The sequence below is a fragment of the Coregonus lavaretus genome (assembly GCF_964263955.1).
Source record: "Coregonus lavaretus genome assembly, contig: HAP1_SCAFFOLD_588, whole genome shotgun sequence".
NCBI lineage: Eukaryota > Metazoa > Chordata > Actinopteri > Salmoniformes > Salmonidae > Coregonus > Coregonus lavaretus.
The window spans coordinates 119,582-141,397 of record NW_028158031.1 but is presented as its reverse complement, the minus strand read 5'-3'; the positions used below and the strand labels follow the sequence as shown (position 1 = coordinate 141,397).

At 46.6% G+C, this 21,816-nt stretch overlaps 1 protein-coding gene across 1 annotated transcript in view; it reads left to right on the top strand.

Annotated features, from left to right (window-relative positions):
- The first annotated feature begins 487 nt into the window (after positions 1-487).
- LOC311124495 (long-chain fatty acid transport protein 2-like) overlaps positions 488-21,816 on the top strand; it is a 39,182-nt gene continuing 17,853 nt past the window's right edge. The window contains exons 1-4 of the mRNA XM_084198633.1: positions 488-1,116; positions 1,474-1,683; positions 3,289-3,447; positions 15,105-15,229. Of these exons, the coding sequence (XP_084054759.1) occupies positions 642-1,116; positions 1,474-1,683; positions 3,289-3,447; positions 15,105-15,229 (969 nt within the window). The 5' untranslated portion in view covers positions 488-641. The remainder of the gene's footprint in view (positions 1,117-1,473; positions 1,684-3,288; positions 3,448-15,104; positions 15,230-21,816) is intronic.

Here is a 21,816-nt window from a genome sequence, read left to right as displayed (position 1 = left end):
GCAAATTCTTCTCTCCATCTCATGGCAAATTGAGTAGAATCATTTGAAATGTCCTTTAAAACTGCAACATTTTCTCTGCACCCCATGGCAAAATGTGTAGAATGCAGGACAACATTTTCTCTGCACCCCTTGGCAAAATGTGTAAAATTGCAGGACAACATTTTCTCTGCACCCCATGGCAAAATGTGTAGAATTGCAGGACAACATTTTCTCTGCACCCCATGGCAAAATGTGTAGAATTGCAGGACAAAATGTTCTCTTTGCAGCCATGAGTGGGGCCACTAAATTGTTATGCCTGCGAGGTGGGGGCCCAAATCTCGCTTAGGGCCCCCAAAACGCTAGAGGCGGCTCTCTGTGTGTGTTTATGTCCTGTAAGAGGATTTCAGAAGAAAGAATGATAAACCTGGGTCTCCTGCACTATTAAATACTCAATGTCCCGCCCACACTTGAAAAAACGAACATGTTTAGTCGATTTGAGGCATTCCACATTTGAAAAGAAATTCGCCTGCGACGGTAATAACTGTTTGCGGCGCGCTACACTTTTGTTTTGATCCGATTGTTATCCTATTTTTTTTATCCACAGAGAATAAACGAATCTACAATTCACCCAGAAGCATAGGAGCTCGACGTTGTGCTCAACAATGTACTTGGTTTCTATCCTTTTCGCCAGTCTGGCCGTCACACCGCTAGTTCTTAAAACTTTCTTTCCTTACTTCTGGAAAGATGCCTTCTACCTCGCGGACTTGGTTCGGATTTTGCTGAAGTTTGTTTTACGGAGGAGAAGGAAACCGTTATTTTTGGTTCTGGACCGTTTTTTGGAGCAGTCCGCCGCTCATGCGGACAGACCGTTCATCGTGTTTGAAAATAAAACCTATTCGTATCAGGACACGGACAGAAGAAGCAACAAAATAGCCAACGCTTTACAGAGGCACTCGGAGCTGCGACCGGGGGATACCGTGGCTCTTTTTATGGGAAACGAACCTGCCTTCATCTTCACCTGGCTGGCCCTGGCCAAACTGGGATGTCCCGTAGCGCTTCTCAACCATAACATCAGATCTAGATCTCTGCTGCACTGCTTCAACTGTTGCAGCGCCAAGCTGCTCATAGCAGCCGCGGGTAAGTGACCAATACCCCAATGCCTACCCGTTGGCCCTTCAGCAGGCGGATATCACTATCAAAGTAAACTCATCCCGAGGCTAATTCCTCATAGGCAGAAGTGTCTGGTTGAGATTACTACATTATGACAGTAGGTGAAAATCACAGGTGTTGTTATGAGTTTATCAGAGACATGCACATCCAGAGGGATGGAATGAAAAAGACAAAGGTCTGCAATAGCCTATTGAAACTCAAATGATAATGATAATCAAATGATAATTCATGACCGTGGGGGCAAAAGTTAAATTTTTTCTCTGCAGTCTAGAACAGCTGGAGTCCAGTTTTGATCAAGTATTGAATATTGAGTTCTTCTCTCAGAGCTGCAGGAAGCGGTGGAGGAGGTGCTCCCATCCCTGAGGGAGCAGGGTGTGTGTGTGTACCTGATGACTAAACAGTGTGACACACCTGGCGTGGAGGGCTTCTCTGACCAGGTGGAGGAAGCATCGGACACACCTCTCCCTCAGTCCCTCCGCTCGGACATCACCTTCAAAAGCCCTGCTGTCTACATCTACACCTCTGGGACCACAGGTGAGGCGGAGGACAGAGGGGAAGGGAGAGGGAGGGGGTACAGGGGAGGGGGAGGACAGAGGGGAAGGGAGAGGGAGGGGGTATAGGGGAGGGGGAGGACAGAGGGGAAGGGAGAGGGAGGGGGTATAGGGGAGGGGGAGGACAGAGGGGAAGGGAGAGGGAGGGGGTATAGGGGAGGACAGAGGGGAAGGGAGAGGGAGGGGGTACAGGGGAGGGGGAGGACAGAGGGGAAGGGAGAGGGAGGGGGTACAGGTGAGGGGGAGGACAGAGGGGAAGGGAGAGGGAGGGGGTACAGGTGAGGGGGAGGACAGAGGGGAAGGGAGAGGGAGGGGGTACAGGGGAGGGGGAGGACAGAGGGGAAGGGAGAGGGAGGGGGTACAGGTGAGGGGGAGGACAGAGGGGAAGGGAGAGGGAGGGGGTACAGGTGAGGGGGAGGACAGAGGGGAAGGGAGAGGGAGGGGGTACAGGGGAGGGGGAGGTCAGAGTGGAAGGGAGGGGGTACAGGTGAGGCGGAGGACAGAGGGGAAGGGAGAGGGAGGGGGTACAGGGGAGGGGGAGGACAGAGGGGAAGGGAGAGGGAGGGGGTACAGGGGAGGGGGAGGACAGAGGGGAAGGGAGAGGGAGGGGGTACAGGGGAGGGGGAGGACAGAGGGGAAGGGAGAGGGAGGGGGTACAGGGGAGGGGGACAACAGAGGGGAAGGGAGAGGGAGGGGGTACAGGGGAGGGGGAGGACAGAGGGGAAGGGAGAGGGAGGGGGTACAGGGGAGGGGGAGGACAGAGGGGAATGGAGAGGGAGAGGGAGGGGGAGGACAGAGGGGAAGGGAGAGGGAGGGGGTACAGGGGAGGGGGAGGACAGAGGGGAAGGGAGAGGGAGGGGGAGGACAGAGGGGAAGGGAGGGGGAGGACAGAGGGGAAGGGAGAGGGAACAGGTGAGGGGGAGGACAGAGGGGAAGGGAGAGGACAGAGGGGAAGGGAGGGGGAGGACAGAGGGGAAGGACAGAGGGGAAGGGAGAGGGAGGGGGTATAGGGGAGGACAGAGGGGAAGGGAGAGGGAGGGGGTACAGGGGAGGGGGAGGTCAGAGTGGAAGGGAGGGGGTACAGGTGAGGGGGAGGGAGAGGGAGAGGGAGGGGGTATAGGTAAAGGAGGAGGGTGCTACACAGGTATGGTCTACTAGTCAGACATCACCTTCTAGAGCACTGCTTCTCTGCTTCCTCCTCTCTGTTTCCTTTCTCCTTCTTTCTCTCCTGCCAGTGCTGCTGTATATGAACAGCCCTCTCCTCCTGCCAGTGCTACTGTATATGAACAGCCCTCTCTCTCCTGCCAGTGCTACTGTATATGAACAGCTCTCTCTCTCCTGCCAGTGCTACTGTATATTACATTTACATTTTAGATTTTAGTCATTTAGCAGACGCTCTTATCCAGAGCGACTTACAGTTAGTGAGTGCATACATTTTCATACTGGCCCCCCGTGGGAAACGAACCCACAACCCTGGCGTTGCAAGTGCCATGCTCTACCAACTGAGCTACAGGGGACCTCTATATGAACAGCCCTCTCTCTCTCTCCTGCTGTAATCATCTCTCTCCTCTTTCTACTGCTCCTGTAGGTCTGCCTAAAGCAGCGGTGGTTAATCAGAACCGTCTTCTGGCTGCCCTGGCCGTGCTGGACTCCACCGGTGTCACGCCTGGTGATGTCATCTACCTCAACCTGCCCCTCTACCACACCGCCGGCTTCATCATCGGCTTCATAGGATCCATCGAGACAGGTGAGTTTATACAGGATCCATCGAGGCAGGTGAGTTTATACAGGATCCATCGAGGCAGGTGAGTTTATACAGGATCCATCGAGGCAGGTGAGTTTATACAGGATCCATCGAGGCAGGTGAGTTTATACAGGATCCATCGAGGCAGGTGAGTTTATACAGGATCCATCGAGGCAGGTGAGTTTATACAGGATCCATCGAGGCAGGTGAGTTTATACAGGATCCATCGAGGCAGGTGAGTTTATACAGGATCCATCGAGACAGGTGAGTTTATACAGGATCCATCGAGGCAGGTGAGTTTATACAGGATCCATCGAGACTGGTGAGTTTACACTGAGTGTACAAAACATTAAGAACACCTTCCTAATATTGGGTTGCACCCCACCTTTTACCCTAAGAACATACTCAATTTGTCGGGGCATGGACTCTACAAGGTGTTGAAAGCATGTTGACTCCAATGCTTCCCACATTGTCAAGATGGCTGGGTGGTGGACCATTCTTGATACACACGGGATATTGTATTGTATGAGGTATTAGGTGGGTAGGGGGTAAGAGCTCCTGAGTGGCGCAGTGGTCTAAGGCACTGCATCGCAGTGCTAACTGTGCCACTAGAGATCCTGGTTCGAATCCAGGCTCTGTCGCAGCCGGCCGCGACCGGGAGACTCATGGGCGGCGCACAATTGGCCCAGCGTCGTCTAGGGTAGGGGAGGGAATGGCCGGCAGGGATGTAGCTCAGTTGATAGAGCATGGCGTTTGCAACGCCAGGGTTGTGGGTTCGATTCCCACGGGGGGCCAGTATAAAAAAAATATGTAATCACTAACTGTAAGTCGCTCTGGATAAGAGCGTCTGCTAAATGACTAAAATGTAATGTAAATGTAATATTGGGGTAGTAGGTGGGTAGTGGGGTAATATTGGGGTAATATTGGGGTATTAGGTGGGTAGGGGGTAATATTGGGGTATTAGGTGGGTAGGGGGTAATATTGAGGTAGTAGGTGGGTAGGGGGTAATATTGGGGTAGTAGGTGGGTAGGGGGTAATATTGGGGTAGTGTGTGTGTTGGGGGGTAATATTGGGGTAGTAGGTGGGTAGGGGGTAATATTGGGGTAGTAGGTGGGTAGGGGGTAATATTGGGGTAGTAGGTGGGTAGGGGGTAATATTGAGGTAGTAGGTGGGTAGGGGGTAATATTGGGGTAGTGTGTGTGTTGGGGGGTAATATTGGGGTAGTAGGTGGGTAGTGGGGTAATATTGGGGTAGTAGGTGGGTAGTGGGGTAATATTGGGGTAGTAGGTGGGTAGGGGGTAATATTGGGGTATTAGGTGGGTAGGGGGTAATATTGGGGTAGTAGGTGGGTAGGGGGTAATATTGGGGTAGTAGGTGGGTAGGGGGTAATATTGGGGTAGTAGGTGGGTAGGGGGTAATATTGGGGTAGTAGGTGGGTAGTGGGGTAATATTGAGGTAGTAGGTGGGTAGGGGCTAATATTGGGGTAGTAGGTGGGTAGGGGGTAATATTGGGGTATTAGGTGGGTAGTGGGGTAATATTGGGGTATTAGGTGGGTAGGGGGTAATATTGAGGTAGTAGGTGGGTAGTGGGGTAATATTGAGGTATTAGGTGGGTAGGGGGTAATATTGGGGTAGTAGGTGGGTAGGGGGTAATATTGAGGTAGTAGGTGGGTAGTGGGTAATATTGGGGTAGTAGGTGGGTAGGGGGTAATATTGGGGTAGTAGGTGGGTAGGGGGTAATATTGAGGTAGTAGGTGGGTAGGGGGTAATATTGAGGTATTAGGTGGGTAGGGGGTAATATTGAGGTAGTAGGTAGGTAGTGGGGTAATATTGAGGTAGTAGGTGGGTAGGGGGTAATATTGAGGTAGTAGGTGGGTAGGGGATAATATTGGGGTAGTAGGTGGGTAGGGGGTAATATTGGGGTAGTAGGTGGGTAGTGGGGTAATATTGAGGTAGTAGGTGGGTAGGGGCTAATATTGGGGTAGTAGGTGGGTAGGGGGTAATATTGGGGTATTAGGTGGGTAGTGGGGTAATATTGGGGTATTAGGTGGGTAGGGGGTAATATTGAGGTAGTAGGTGGGTAGTGGGGTAATATTGAGGTATTAGGTGGGTAGGGGGTAATATTGGGGTAGTAGGTGGGTAGGGGGTAATATTGGGGTAGTAGGTGGGTAGTGGGTAATATTGAGGTAGTAGGTAGGTAGGGGGGTAATATTGGGGTAGTAGGTGGGTAGGGGGTAATATTGAGGTAGTAGGTGGGTAGGGGGTAATATTGAGGTAGTGTGTGGGTTGGGGGGTAATATTGAGGTAGTAGGTGGGTAGGGGGTAATATTGAGGTATTAGGTGGGTAGGGGGTAATATTGGGGTAGTAGGTGGGTAGGGGGTAATATTGGGGTATTAGGTGGGTAGGGGGTAATATTGAGGTAGTAGGTGGGTAGTGGGTAATATTGAGGTAGTAGGTAGGTAGGGGGGTAATATTGGGGTAGTAGGTGGGTAGGGGGTAATATTGAGGTAGTAGGTGGGTAGGGGGTAATATTTTATGAGGTAGTAGGTGGGTAGGGGGTAATATTGGGGTAGTAGGTGGGTAGGGGGTAATATTGGGGTATTAGGTAGGTAGTGGGGTAATATTGAGGTAGTAGGTGGGTAGGGGGTAATATTGAGGTAGTAGGTGGGTAGGGGGTAATATTGAGGTAGTAGGTGGGTAGGAGATAATATTGGGGTAGTAGGTGGGTAGGGGGTAATATTGGGGTATTAGGTAGGTAGTGGGGTAATATTGAGGTATTAGGTGGGTAGGGGGGTAATATTGAGGTAGTAGGTGGGTAGGGGGGTAATATTGAGGTAGTAGGTGGGTAGTGGGTAATATTGGGGTAGTAGGTGGGTAGGGGGTAATATTGGGGTAGTAGGTGGGTAGGAGGTAATATTGGGGTAGTAGGTGGGTAGTGGGGTAATATTGAGGTAGTAGGTGGGTAGGGGGTAATATTGAGGTAGTAGGTGGGTAGGGGGGAATATTGAGGTAGTAGGTGGGTAGGGGGTAATATTGAGGTAGTAGGTGGGTAGGGGGTAATATTGAGGTAGTAGGTGGGTAGGGGGTAATATTGGGGTATTAGGTGGGTAGTGGGTAATATTGAGGTAGTAGGTGGGTAGGGGGTAATATTGGGGTAGTAGGTGGGTAGGGGGTAATATTGAGGTAGTAGGTGGGTAGTGGGTAATATTGAGGTAGTAGGTGGGTAGGGGGTAATATTGGGGTAGTAGGTGGGTAGGGGGTAATATTGGGGTATTAGGTGGGTAGGGGGTAATATTGGGGTATTAGGTGGGTAGGGGGTAATATTGGGGTATTAGGTGGGTAGGGGGTAATATTGGGGTAGTAGGTGGGTAGGGGGTAATATTGAGGTAGTAGGTGGGTAGTGGGTAATATTGAGGTAGTAGGTGGGTAGTGGGTAATATTGAGGTATTAGGTGGGTAGGGGGTAATATTGAGGTATTAGGTGGGTAGGGGGTAATATTGGGGTAGTAGGTGGGTAGGGGGTAATATTGAGGTAGTGTGTGGGTTGGGGGGTAATATTGAGGTATTAGGTGGGTAGGGGGTAATATTGAGGTATTAGGTGGGTAGGGGGTAATATTGAGGTAGTAGGTGGGTAGGGGGTAATATTGGGGTAGTAGGTGGGTAGGGGGTAATATTGAGGTAGTGTGTGGGTTGGGGGGTAATATTGAGGTATTAGGTGGGTAGGGGGTAATATTGAGGTATTAGGTGGGTAGGGGGTAATATTGAGGTAGTAGGTGGGTAGGGGGTAATATTGAGGTATTAGGTGGGTAGGGGGTAATATTGAGGTAGTAGGTGGGTAGGGGGTAATATTGAGGTAGTAGGTGGGTAGGGGGTAATATTGAGGTATTAGGTGGGTAGGGGGTAATATTGGGGTAGTAGGTGGGTAGGGGTTAATATTGGGGTATTAGGTGGGTAGGGGGTAATATTGGGGTAGTAGGTGGGTAGGGGGTAATATTGGGGTATTAGGTAGGTAGTGGGGTAATATTGGGGTAGTAGGTGGGTAGGGGGTAATATTGGGGTATTAGGTGGGTAGGGGGTAATATTGGGGTAGTAGGTGGGTAGGGGGTAATATTGAGGTAGTAGGTGGGTAGGGGGTAATATTGGGGTAGTAGGTGGGTAGGGGGTAATATTGAGGTAGTAGGTGGGTAGGGGGTAATATTGGGGTAGTAGGTGGGTTGGGGGGTAATATTGAGGTAGTAGGTGGGTAGGGGGTAATATTGGGGTAGTGTGTGGGTTGGGGGGTAATGTTGAGGTAGTAGGTGGGTAGGGGGTAATATTGAGGTAGTAGGTGGGTAGGGGGTAATATTGAGGTTGTGTGGGTTGGGGGGTAATATTGAGGTAGTAGGTGGGTAGGGGGTAATATTGAGGTAGTAGGTGGGTAGGGGGTAATATTGAGGTAGTAGGTGGGTAGGGGGTAATATTGGGGTAGTAGGTAGGTAGGGGGTAATATTTTATGAGGTAGTAGGTGGGTAGAGGCAATATTGAGGTAGTAGGTGTGTAAGGGGTAATATTTTATGAGGTAGTAGGTGTGTAGAGGCAATAGTGAGGTAGTAGGTGTGTAAGGGGTAATGTTAAGGTCTGTGGCTTGGCCTTTCTAGTTGAAGCCATTTACTTAGCCATTTACTCCCCCCCCCCCTCCCACGGAAGGGGAAATCAAATGAAAGAGGTCCTTGTGCATGTAAACCCGGGTTATCTCAACACAGCCAAAGCCACTGGGCAGAAAAAACAGCAAACGAGTTGGCTCGCCACTTCTTTCTTTTCGGCTCCGTCCCAACTGCCACCCTTTTCTCTTCAGAGTGCACTAATTTTGACCAAGGCCTATTGGGCTCTGGTCAAAAGTAGTGCACTGTGTAGGGAAAAGGGTGCCATTTGAGATGCCAATTCTCTTAGTGAGACCGTTTTCCTGAGTTCTCCAAGTGGGCTATAGTTCATTTCACTCTTCTGTTTGACCTCAGAGCAGAGTTACTAATTGAAGGGATATTTAATCACGTAGCGAAAACAAAACAGCCTCTTTTACCTTGTTATGTCTGATAGAACTGTGGTTCTGGAATGTCAGAGTTGGTTTAAGGCCAGCCCAGGTTTCCCCCCTCACCACTTAACATGACCAGGAAAATCTCCTGGCTTTAGTTATAGACTATGATTAGGGCCCAGAGTTTCCCCTCACCACGTAATCTGACCAGGACAGACTCTAAACAAGACTCTAGTTATAGACTATGATTAGGGCCCAGAGTTTCCCCTCACCACGTAATCTGACCAGGACAGACTCTAACCAAGGCTTTAGTTATAGACTATGATTAGGGCCCAGAGTTTCCCCTCACCACGTAATCTGACCAGGACAGACTCTAAACAAGACTTTAGTTATAGACTATGATTAGGGCCCAGAGTTTCCCCTCACCACGTAATCTGACCAGGACAGACTCTAAACAAGACTCTAGTTATAGACTATGATTAGGGCCCAGAGTTTCCACTCACCACGTAATCTGACCAGGACAGACTCTAAACAAGACTCTAGTTATAGACTATGATTAGGGCCCAGAGTTTCCCCTCACCACGTAATCTGACCAGGACAGACTCTAACCAAGGCTTTAGTTATAGACTATGATTAGGGCCCAGAGTTTCCCCTCACCACGTAATTGACCAGGACAGACTCTAAACAAGACTCTAGTTATAGACTATGATTAGGGCCCAGAGTTTCCCCTCACCACGTAATTGACCAGGACAGACTCTAAACAAGACTCTAGTTATAGACTATGATTAGGGCCCAGAGTTTCCCCTCACCACGTAATTGACCAGGACAGACTCTAAACAAGACTCTAGTTATAGACTATGATTAGGGCCCAGAGTTTCCCCTCACCACGTAATCTGACCAGGACAGACTCTAAACAAGACTCTAGTTATAGACTATGATTAGGGCCCAGAGTTTCCCCTCACCACGTAATCTGACCAGGACAGACTCTAAACAAGACTCTAGTTATAGACTATGATTAGGGCCCAGAGTTTCCCCTCACCACGTAATCTGACCAGGACAGACTCTAACCAAGGCTTTAGTTATAGACTATGATTAGGGCCCAGAGTTTCCCCTCACCACGTAATCTGACCAGGACAGACTCTAACCAAGGCTTTAGTTATAGACTATGATTAGGGCCCAGAGTTTCCCCTCACCACGTAATCTGACCAGGACAGACTCTAACCAAGACTCTAGTTATAGACTATGATTAGGGCCCAGAGTTTCCCCTCACCACGTAATCTGACCAGGACAGACTCTAAACAAGACTCTAGTTATAGACTATGATTAGGGCCCAGAGTTTCCCCTCACCATGTAATCTGACCAGGACAGACTCTAACCAAGGCTCTAGTTATAGACTATGATTAGGGCCCAGAGTTTCCCCTCACCACGTAATCTGACCAGGACAGACTCTAAACAAGACTCTAGTTATAGACTATGATTAGGGCCCAGAGTTTCCCCTCACCACGTAATCTGACCAGGACAGACTCTAAACAAGACTCTAGTTATAGACTATGATTAGGGCCCAGAGTTTCCCCTCACCACGTAATCTGACCTGGACAGACTCTAAACAAGACTCTAGTTATAGACTGTGATTAGGGCCCAGAGTTTCCCCTCACCACGTAATCTGACCAGGACAGACTCTAACCAAGGCTTTAGTTATAGACTATGATTAGGGCCCAGAGTTTCCCCTCACCACGTAATCTGACCAGGACAGACTCTAAACAAGATTTTAGTTATAGACTATGATTAGGGCCCAGAGTTTCCCCTCACCACGTAATCTGACCAGGACAGACTCTAAACAAGGCTCTAGTTATAGACTATGATTAGGGCCCAGAGTTTCCCTTCACCACGTAATCTGACCAGGACAGACTCTAAACAAGACTCTAGTTATAGACTATGATTAGGGCCCAGAGTTTCCCCTCACCACGTAATCTGACCAGGACAGACTCTAAACAAGACTCTAGTTATAGACTATGATTAGGGCCCAGAGTTTCCCCTCACCACGTAATCTGACCAGGACAGACTCTAAACAAGACTCTAGTTATAGACTATGATTAGGGCCCAGAGTTTCCCCTCACCACATAATCTGACCAGGACAGACTCTAAGCAAGGCTTTAGTTATAGACTATGATTAGGGCCCAGAGTTTCCCTTCACCACGTAATCTGACCAGGACAGACTCTAAACAAGACTCTAGTTATGGTCTAATGTATAACTGGGGCCTGGAGGTTGCCCAGAGGTTGATTGTAATTGCTCTGGATATAACAATGTTTGATGCTAAATGACTAAAATGTAAATTGAGACATTAGAAGGAGCACGCCCCCATCCACATCGACAGGGCCGCATTGGAGAAGGTGAAAAGCTTCAAGTTCCACGGCGTAGACATCACTGACAATCTGAAATGGTCTACTCACACAGACAATGTGGTGAAAGGGTGCAACAGCGCCTCTTCAACCTCAGGAGGCTGAAGAAATTTGGCTTGGCCTCTCACAAACTTCTACAGATGCACCAAAAGATGCACCATAATGGAACACTGGTCACTTTAATAATGGAACACTGGTCACTTTAATAATGGAACACTGGTCACTTTAATAATGGAACACTGGTCACTTTAATAATGTTTACATACCGTTTTACCCATTTCATATGTATATACTGTATTCTAGTCAAGGTCACTACAGGTGCATCAAAGCTGAGACCGAGATACTGAAAAACAGCTTCTATCTCAAGGTTATCACTGTTAAATAGTCACCACTATCTGGCCTCCGCCCAGTACCCTGCCCTGAACTTTAGTCACTGTCACTAGCCGGCTACCACCCGGTTACTCTACCATGCACCTTAGAGGCTGCTGCCCTATGCACATACAGTGAGGGAAAAAAGTATTTGATCCCCTGCTGATTTTGTACGTTTGCCCACTCACAAAGACATGATCAGTCTATAATTTTAATGGTAGGTTTATTTGAACAGTGAGAGACAGAATAACAACAAAAAAATCCAGAAAAACGCATGTCAAAAATGTTATGAATTGATTTGCATTTTAATGAGGGAATTAAGTATTTGACCCCTCTGCAAAACATGACTTAGTACTTGGTGGCAAAACCCTTGTTAGCAATCACAGAGGTCAGACATTTCTTGTAGTTGGCCACCAGGTTTGCACACATCTCAGGAGGGATTTTGTCCCACTCCTCTTTGCAGATCTTCTCCAAGTCATTAAGGTTTCGAGGCTGACGTTTGGCAACTCGAACCTTCAGCTCCCTCCACAGATTTTCTATGGGATTAAGGTCTGGAGACTGGCTAGGCCACTCCAGGACCTTAATGTGCTTCTTCTTGAGCCACTCCTTTGTTGCCTTGGCCGTGTGTTTTGGGTCATTGTCATGCTGGAATACCCATCCACGACCCATTTTCAATGCCCTGGCTGAGGGAAGGAGGGTCTCACCCAAGATTTGACGGTACATGGCCCCGTCCATCGTCCCTTTGATGCAGTGAAGTTGTCCTGTCCTCTTAGCAGAAAACCCCCCCCAAAGCATAATGTTTCCACCTCCATGTTTGACGGTGGGGATGGTGTTCTTGGGGTCATAGGCAGCATTCCTCCTCCTCCAAACACGGCGAGTTGAGTTGATGCCAAAGAGCTCGATTTTGGTCTCATCTGACCACAACACTTTCACCCAGTCCTCCTCTGAATCATTCAGATGTTCATTGGCAAACTTCAGACGGCCCTGTATGTGTGCTTTCTTGAGCAGGGGTACCTTGTGGGCGCTGCAGGATTTCAGTCCTTCACGGCGTAGTGTGTTACCAATTGTTTTCTTGGTGACTATGGTCCCAGCTGCCTTGAGATCATTGACAAGATCCTCCCGTGTAGTTCTGGGCTGATTCCTCACCGTTCTCATGATCATTGCAACTCCACAAGGTGAGATCTTGCATGGAGCCCCAGGCCGAGGGAGATTGATAGTTATTTTGTGTTTCTTCCATTTGCGAATAATCGCACCAACTGTTGTCACCTTCTCACCAAGCTGCTTGGCGATGGTCTTTTAGCCCATTCCAACCTTGTGTAGGTCTACAATCTTGTCCCTGACATCCCTGGAGAGCTCTTTGGTCTTGGCCATGGTGGAGAGTTGGGAATCTGATTGATTGATTGCTTCTGTGGACAGGTGTCTTTTATACAGGTAACGAGCTGAGATTAGGAGACTCCCTTTAAGAGTGAGCTCCTAATCTCAGCTCGTTACCTGTATACAACTATGGCTGTACATACAGTAACTTCGGAAAGTATTCAGACCCCTTGACTTTTTCCACATTTTGTTAAGTTACAGCCTTATTCTAAAATGGATTAAATAAAACAATTTCCTCACCAATCTACACACAATACCCCATAATGACAAAGCGAAAACAGGTTTTTAGATTTTTTTTGCAAATGTATTAAAAATAAAAAACAGAAATATCATATTGACATAAGTATTCAGACCCTTTGCTATGAGACTAGAAATTGAGCTCAGGTGCATCCTGTTTCCATGGATCATCCTTGAGTTTTTTCTACAACTTGATTGGAGTCCACCTGTGGTAAATTCAATTGATTGGACATGATTTGGAAAGGCACACACCTGTCTATATAAGATCCCACAGTTGACAGTGCATGTCAGAGCAAAAACCAAGCCATGAGTTCGAAGGAATTGTCCGTAGCGCTCCGAGACAGGATTGTGTCGATGCACAGATCTGGGTAAGGGTGCCAAAAAAATTCTGCAGCATTGAAGGTCCCCAAGAACACAGTGGCCTCCATCATTCTTAAATGGAAGAAGTTTGGGAATGGAAGAAGTTTGGAACCACTAAGACTCTTCCTAGAGCTGGCCGCCCGGCCAAATTGAGCAATCGGGGGAGAAGGGCCTTGGTCAGGGAGGTGACCAAGAATCGGATGGTCACTCTGAAAGAGCTCTAGAGTTCCTCTGTGGAGATGGGAGAACCTTCCAGAAGGACAACCATCTCTGCAGCACTCCACCAATCAGGCCTTTATGGTAGAATGGCCGGAGACGGAAGCCTCTCCTCAGTAAAAGGCACATGACAGCCCACTTGGATTTTGCCTAAAGACACCTAAAGACTCTCAGACCATGAGAAACAAGATTCTCTGGTCTGATGAAACCAAGATTGAACTCTTTGGCCTGAATGCCAAGCGTCACGTCTGGAGGAAACCTGGCACCATCCCTACGGTGAAGCATGGTGGTGGAAGCATCATGCTTTGGGGATGTTTTCAGCGGCAGGGACTGGGAGACTAGTCAGGATCGAGGCAAAGATGAACAGAGAAAAGTACAGAGAGATCCTTGATGAAAACCTGCTCCAGGGCTCTCAGGACCTCAGACTGGGGTGAAGGTTCACCTTCCAACAGGACAACGACCCTAAGCACACAGCCAAGACAATGCAGGAGTGGCTTCGGGACAAATCTTGGAATGTCCTTGAGTGGCCCAGCCAGAGCCCGGACTTGAACCCGATCTAACATCTCTGGAGAGACCTGAAAATAGCTGTGCAGCAACACTCCCCATCCAACCTGACAGAGCTTGAGAGGATCTGCAGAGAAGAATGGGAGAAACTCCCCAAATACAGTTGTGTCAAGCTTTTAGCATCATACCCAAGAAGACTCGAGGCTGTAATTGCTGCCAAAGGTGCTTAAACAAAGTACTGAGTAAAGGGTCTGAATACTTATGTAAATGTGATATTTCAGTTTGTTATTTTTAATACATTTGCAAACATTTCTAAAAACCTGTTTTTGCTTTGTTATTAGGGGGTATTGTGCGTAGATTGATGAGGGGGGAAAAAACAATTTTATCCATTTTAGAATAAGTCTGTAACGTAACAATGTGGAAAAAGTAAAGGGGTCTGAATACTTTCCGAATGCACTGTATGCTATTCTTCAGATATACTACATATTCTATCCATATACTGTCCATAATGTATATACATCCCATCATATATATATATATATATATATATGTACTGTATATATACTCCGGACGCTCATCCTAATATTTATATATTTCTTAATTCCATTATTTTACTTTTTAGATTTGTGTGTATTGTTGTGTATTAGAGATTACTGCACTGTTGGAGCTAGGAACACAAGCATTTCACTACACCCGCAATAACATCTGCTAAATATGTGAATGCGACCAATAAAGTTTTATTTGAAATGTCCTGGTCAGGTCACGTGGTTAGGAATAACTCCCAAGCTGATTATGATGCACATGCAGTACCAGCTCACGGGTGCAGATTTACGGGACATTTTGGTACTGAAGTGAATACAACAGGTTCACAGCATGTGTGGCAACATTTCTGCTCTCACGGCCGCTACAAGGTCCCTGTTTTACAGCATGTACCTCATTTATAAGAGCTCTGTCTTGTTCATTCCTGTGCCTGAACTAATAACCGCGCCTGCGTGTTAGGGTGTTTGGCGATGACCATGTACACAATGCTGACTTACCATGACAGTTTTGTCAACACTGCTGACTTACCATGACAGTTTTGTCAGCATTTCAGTTCTGCCATTGTTTGATATGAAGCTATATCACCTGCATGTTCTTCAAACCGATCTTTTCATTGTTCCTCTTTCATCTCTTCTATCTGTCTGTGTTCCAGGCTCGACCATCATTCTGAGGAGGAAGTTCTCGGCCTCTCAGTTCTGGGATGAGTGCAGGAAGTACAACGTTACCGTGGTCCAGTACATAGGAGAGGTCTTACGCTACCTCTGTAACACACCCAAGGTAAGCAACCTCAGCTGCAAGCTCTATACAACGGGACCTTCGTTTTGTCATTCATCATTATTACTAGCTTATGACATAGTAATTCCATAGTAGTTGCTGTGGTTCTAGCATCATGTCCAGGGGGTTTATGACATAGTAATTACATAGGAGTTGCTATGGTTCTAGCATCCTGTCCAGGAGGTTTATGACATATTCATTACATAGTAGTTGCTGTGGTTCTAGCATCCTGTCCAGGGGCTTTATGACATAGTAATTACATAGTAGTTGCTATGGTTCTAGCATCCTGTCCAGGAGGTTTATGACATAGTAATTCCATAGTAGTTGCTATGGTTCTAGCATCCTGTCCAGGGGGTTTATGACATAGTAATTACATAGTAGTTGCTATGGTTCTAGCATCCTGTCCAGGGGGTTTATGACATAGTAATTCCATAGTAGTTGCTATGGTTCTAGCATCCTGTCCAGGGGGTTTATGACATAGTAATTACATAGTAGTTGCTATGGTTCTAGCATTATGTCCAGGGGGTTTATGACATAGTAATTACATAGTAGTTGCTATGGTTCTAGCATCCTGTCCAGGAGGTTTATGACATAGTCATTACATAGTAGTTGCTGTGGTTCTAGCATCCTGTCCAGGGGCTTTATGACATAGTAATTACATAGTAGTTGCTATGGTTCTAGCATCCTGTCCAGGAGGTTTATGACATAGTAATTACATAGTAGTTGCTATGGTTCTAGCATCCTGTCCAGGGGGTTTATGACATAGTAATTACATAGTAGTTGCTATGGTTCTAGCATCCTGTCCAGGGGGTTTATGACATAGTAATTCCATAGTAGTTGCTATGGTTCTAGCATCCTGTCCAGGGGGTTTATGACATAGTAATTACATAGTAGTTGCTATGGTTCTAGCATCCTGTCCAGGGGGTTTATGACATAGTAATTACATAGTAGTTGCTATGGTTCTAGCATCCTGTCCAGGGGGTTTATGACATAGAAATTCCATAGTAGTTGCTATGGTTCTAGCATCCTGTCCAGGGGGTTTATGACATAGTAATTACATAGTAGTTGCTATGGTTCTAGCATCCTGTCCAGGGGGTTTATTTGCACATCAAGCTGCCTCATGCCACATAAGCAGGAGATATGGACCCTTTCTGTCTCGGACAAGGCTTACTTATTCTCTCAGCTACAGGGTATATGGCTGACCAGCCATGTTTTCAGCCATGTTTCAGACAAGGATTTGAAAGTATTTGACATTATATTTTTGACCGAGTGCTGTAGAGTACACACTAATAATAATAACATGTTAGTAGGCCACTTGGCAGCATGCAGGGGCCATGAGGAACCCATGCGGGGGCCATGCTGGAATCAAACTCCACTTCCTGGTGTTTCCCATGTGGGGGCCATGCTGGAATCAAACTCCACTTCCTGGTGTTTCCCATGCGGGGGCCATGCTGGAATCAAACTCCACTTCCTGGTGTTTCCCATGTGGGGGCCATGCTGGAATCAAACATCACATCTCTGGTGTTTCCCATCTGGGTGCCATGCTGGAATCAAACCTCACATCTCTGGTGTTTCCCATGCAGGGGCCATGCTGGAATCAAACCTCACATCTCTGGTGTTTCCCATGTGGGGGCCATGCTGGAATCAAACCTCACATCTCTGGTGTTTCCCATGCAGGAACCATGCTGGAATCAAACATCACATCTCTGGTGTTTCCCATGCAGGGGCCATGCTGGAATCAAACCTCACATCTCTGGTGTTTCCGGCAGCATCCATGCTCTAACCCACTGAGCTATGGTGAACCCAAGTGTTAGACTAGTGTCACAGACTAGTGTCACAGACTAGTGTCACAGACTAGTGTTACAGACTAGTGTTACAGACTAGTGTTACAGACTAGTGTCACAGACTAGTGTTACAGACTAGTGTCACAGACTAGTGTCACAGACTAGTGTTTTACTGACTAGTGTCACAGACTAGTGTTATAGACTAGTGTTACAGACTAGTGTTACAGACTAGTGTCACAGACTAGTGTTACAGACTAGTGTCACAGACTAGTGTTACAGACTAGTGTTACCGACTAGTGTCACAGACTAGTGTTACAGACTAGTGTTGCAGACTAGTGTTACAGACTAGTGTTACAGACTAGTGTTACAGACTAGTGTCACAGACTAGTGTTACCGACTAGTGTCACAGACTAGTGTCACAGACTAGTGTTACAGACTAGTGTTACAGACTAGTGTCACAGACTAGTGTCACAGACTAGTGTTACAGACTAGTGTCACAGACTAGTGTCACAGACTAGTGTTACAGACTAGTGTTACAGACTAGTGTCACAGACTAGTGTTACCGACTAGTGTTACAGACTAGTGTTACAGACTAGTGTCACAGACTAGTGATACAGACTAGTGTCACAGACTAGTGTCACCGACTAGTGTCACAGACTAGTGTTACAGACTAGTGTTACAGACTAGTGTTACAGACTAGTGTCACAGACTAGTGTCACAGACTAGTGTTATAGACTAGTGTTACAGACTAGTGTCACAGACTAGTGTCACAGACCAGTGTTACAGATTAGTGTTACAGACTAGTGTCCCAGACTAGTGTCCCAGACTAGTGTTACCGACTAGTGTTACAGACTAGTGTTACAGACTAGTGTCACAGACTAGTGATACAGACTAGTGTCACAGACTAGTGTCACCGACTAGTGTCACAGACTAGTGTTACAGACTAGTGTCTCAGACTAGTGTTACAGACTAGTGTTACAGACTAGTGTCACAGACTAGTGTCCCAGACTAGTGTCCCAGCCTAGTGTTACAGACTAGTGTTACAGACTAGTGTCACAGACTAGTGTCACAGACTAGTGTCACAGACTAGTGTGACAGACTAGTGTTACAGACTAGTGTCACAGACTAGTGTTATAGACTAGTGTCACAGACTAGTGTTACAGACTAGTGTCACAGACTAGTGTTACAGACTAGTGTTACAGACTAGTGTTACAGACTAGTGTTACCGACTAGTGTCACAGACTAGTGTCACAGACTATTGTTACAGACTAGTGTTGCAGACTAGTGTCGCAGACTAGTGTCACAGACTAGTGTCACAGACTAGTGTCACAGACTAGTGTTACAGACTAGTGTCACAGACTAGTGTTACAGACTAGTGTCTCAGACTAGTGTTACCGACTAGTGTCACAGACTAGTGTCACAGACTAGTGTCACAGACTAGTGTTACAGACTAGTGTTACAGACTAGTGTTACAGACTAGTATCACAGACTAGTGTCACAGACTAGTGTCACAGACTAGTGTTACAGACTAGTGTCACAGACTAGTGTCACAGACTAGTGTTACAGACTAGTGTTACAGACTAGTGTCACAGACTAGTGTCACCGACTAGTGTCACAGACTAGTGTTACAGACTAGTGTTACAGACTAGTGTTACAGACTAGTGTCACAGACTAGTGTCACAGACTAGTGTTATAGACTAGTGTTACAGACTAGTGTCACAGACTAGTGTCACAGACTAGTGTCACAGACTAGTGATACAGACTAGTGTCACCGACTAGTGTTACAGACTAGTGTTACAGACTAGTGTCCCAGCCTAGTGTTACAGACTAGTGTCACAGACTAGTGTCACAGACTAGTGTCACAGACTAGTGTTACAGACTAGTGTTACAGACTAGTGTTACAGACTAGTGTCACAGACTAGTGTCACAGACTAGTGATACAGACTGGTGTCACAGACTAGTGTCACCGACTAGTGTCACAGACTAGTGTTACAGACTAGTGTTACAGACTAGTGTTACAGACTAGTGTCACAGACTAGTGTCACAGACTAGTGTTACAGATTAGTGTTACAGACTAGTGTCCCAGACTAGTGTCCCAGACTAGTGTTACCGACTAGTGTTACAGACTAGTGTTACAGACTAGTGTCACAGACTAGTGATACAGACTAGTGTCACAGACTAGTGTCACCGACTAGTGTCACAGACTAGTGTTACAGACTAGTGTCTCAGACTAGTGTTACAGACTAGTGTTACAGACTAGTGTCACAGACTAGTGTCCCAGACTAGTGTCCCAGCCTAGTGTTACAGACTAGTGTTACAGACTAGTGTTACAGACTAGTGTTACAGACTAGTGTCACAGACTAGTGTCACAGACTAGTGTTACAGATTAGTGTTACAGACTAGTGTCCCAGACTAGTGTCCCAGACTAGTGTTACCGACTAGTGTTACAGACTAGTGTTACAGACTAGTGTCACAGACTAGTGATACAGACTAGTGTCACAGACTAGTGTTACAGACTAGTGTTACAGACTAGTGTCACAGACTAGTGTCCCAGACTAGTGTCCCAGCCTAGTGTCACAGACTAGTGTTACAGACTAGTGTTACAGACTAGTGTTACAGACTAGTGTCACAGACTAGTGTCACAGACTAGTGTTACAGATTAGTGTTACAGACTAGTGTCCCAGACTAGTGTCCCAGACTAGTGTTACCGACTAGTGTTACAGACTAGTGTTACAGACTAGTGTCACAGACTAGTGATACAGACTAGTGTCACAGACTAGTGTCACCGACTAGTGTCACAGACTAGTGTTACAGACTAGTGTCTCAGACTAGTGTTACAGACTAGTGTTACAGACTAGTGTCACAGACTAGTGTCCCAGACTAGTGTCCCAGCCTAGTGTTACAGACTAGTGTTACAGACTAGTGTTACAGACTAGTGTCACAGACTAGTGTTACAGACTAGTGTTACCGACTAGTGTCACAGACTAGTGTCACAGACTAGTGTCACAGACTAGTGTCACAGACTAGTGTTATAGACTAGTGTCACAGACTAGTGTTACAGACTAGTGTCACAGACTAGTGTTACAGACTAGTGTTACAGACTAGTGTTACCGACTAGTGTCACAGACTAGTGTCACAGACTATTGTTACAGACTAGTGTTGCAGACTAGTGTCGCAGACTAGTGTCACAGACTAGTGTCACAGACTAGTGTTACAGACTAGTGTCACAGACTAGTGTCACAGACTAGTGTCTCAGACTAGTGTTACCGACTAGTGTCACAGACTAGTGTCACAGACTAGTGTCACAGACTAGTGTTACAGACTAGTGTTACAGACTAGTGTTACAGACTAGTATCACAGACTAGTGTCACAGACTAGTGTCACAGACTAGTGTTACAGACTAGTGTCACAGACTAGTGTCACAGACTAGTGTTACAGACTAGTGTTACAGACTAGTGTCACAGACTAGTGTCACAGACTAGTGTCACAGACTAGTGTTACAGACTAGTGTTACAGACTAGTGTCACAGACTAGTGTTATAGACTAGTGTTACAGACTAGTGTTACAGACTAGTGTCACAGACTAGTGTCACAGACTAGTGTCTCAGACTAGTGTCACAGACTAGTGTTACCGACTAGTGTCACAGACTAGTGTCACAGACTAGTGTCACAGACTAGTGTCACAGACTAGTGTTACAGACTAGTATCACAGACTAGTGTCACAGACTAGTGTTACAGACTAGTGTCACAGACTAGTGTCACAGACTAGTGTTACAGACTAGTGTTACAGACTAGTGTCACAGACTAGTGTCACAGACTAGTGTTACAGACTAGTGTCACAGACTAGTGTTACAGACTAGTGTTACAGACTAGTGTCACAGACTAGTGTTACAGACTAGTGTTACAGACTAGTGTCACAGACTAGTGTTACAGACTAGTGTTACAGACTAATGTCACAGACTAGTGTCACAGACTAGTGTTACAGACTAGTGTCACAGACTAGTATTACAGACTAGTGTTACAGACTAGTGTTACCGACTAGTGTTACAGACTAGTGTTACAGACTAGTGTCACAGACTAGTGTTACAGACTAGTGTTACAGACTAGTGTCACAGACTAGTATTACAGACTAGTGTTACAGACTAGTGTTACCGACTAGTGTTACAGACTAGTGTCACAGACTAGTGTTACAGACTAGTATCACAGACTAGTGTCACAGACTAGTGTTACAGACTAGTGTTACAGACTAGTGTCACAGACTAGTGTCACAGACTAGTGTTACAGACTAGTGTCACAGACTAGTGTTACAGACTAGTGTCACAGACTACATTTTACATTTTATTCATTTAGCAGACGCTCTTATAGTGTTACAGACTAGTGAAGCCAGGTGTGGTTTACTCCCAGACTTTGTGGCGCGAACTGCTCCTTCTGTTTGTCCAATCAGACCGAGACCCTCTCGGCCACTTCCAAAACTCTCCAGCTAGGTTGTCTTACAACCCGGCCACAGCTGTAGCGTCGGAAATAGATTCACTGTGTCACCTTACTGTTATCAATATCACTGACCTGGAATGTTCTAAGGTGATATTTTCTATTGAGTTGGATTGAATCCAGACAGATGATCGAGTTCAACATTTCATCGATAGGTTAGGTTTTAATCTGGATATTATAGTAGCAGATGTTTCTCATGTGCCTCTTTTTTTTTTTACGGTAAAAATATGCAGGCGGTTATGAGAGACGCCATTTTATGGAAGATGCTATCACCTTGTATTTTCTGGACTAGGCTACATGCAGGCAGTTCTGTCTTCTT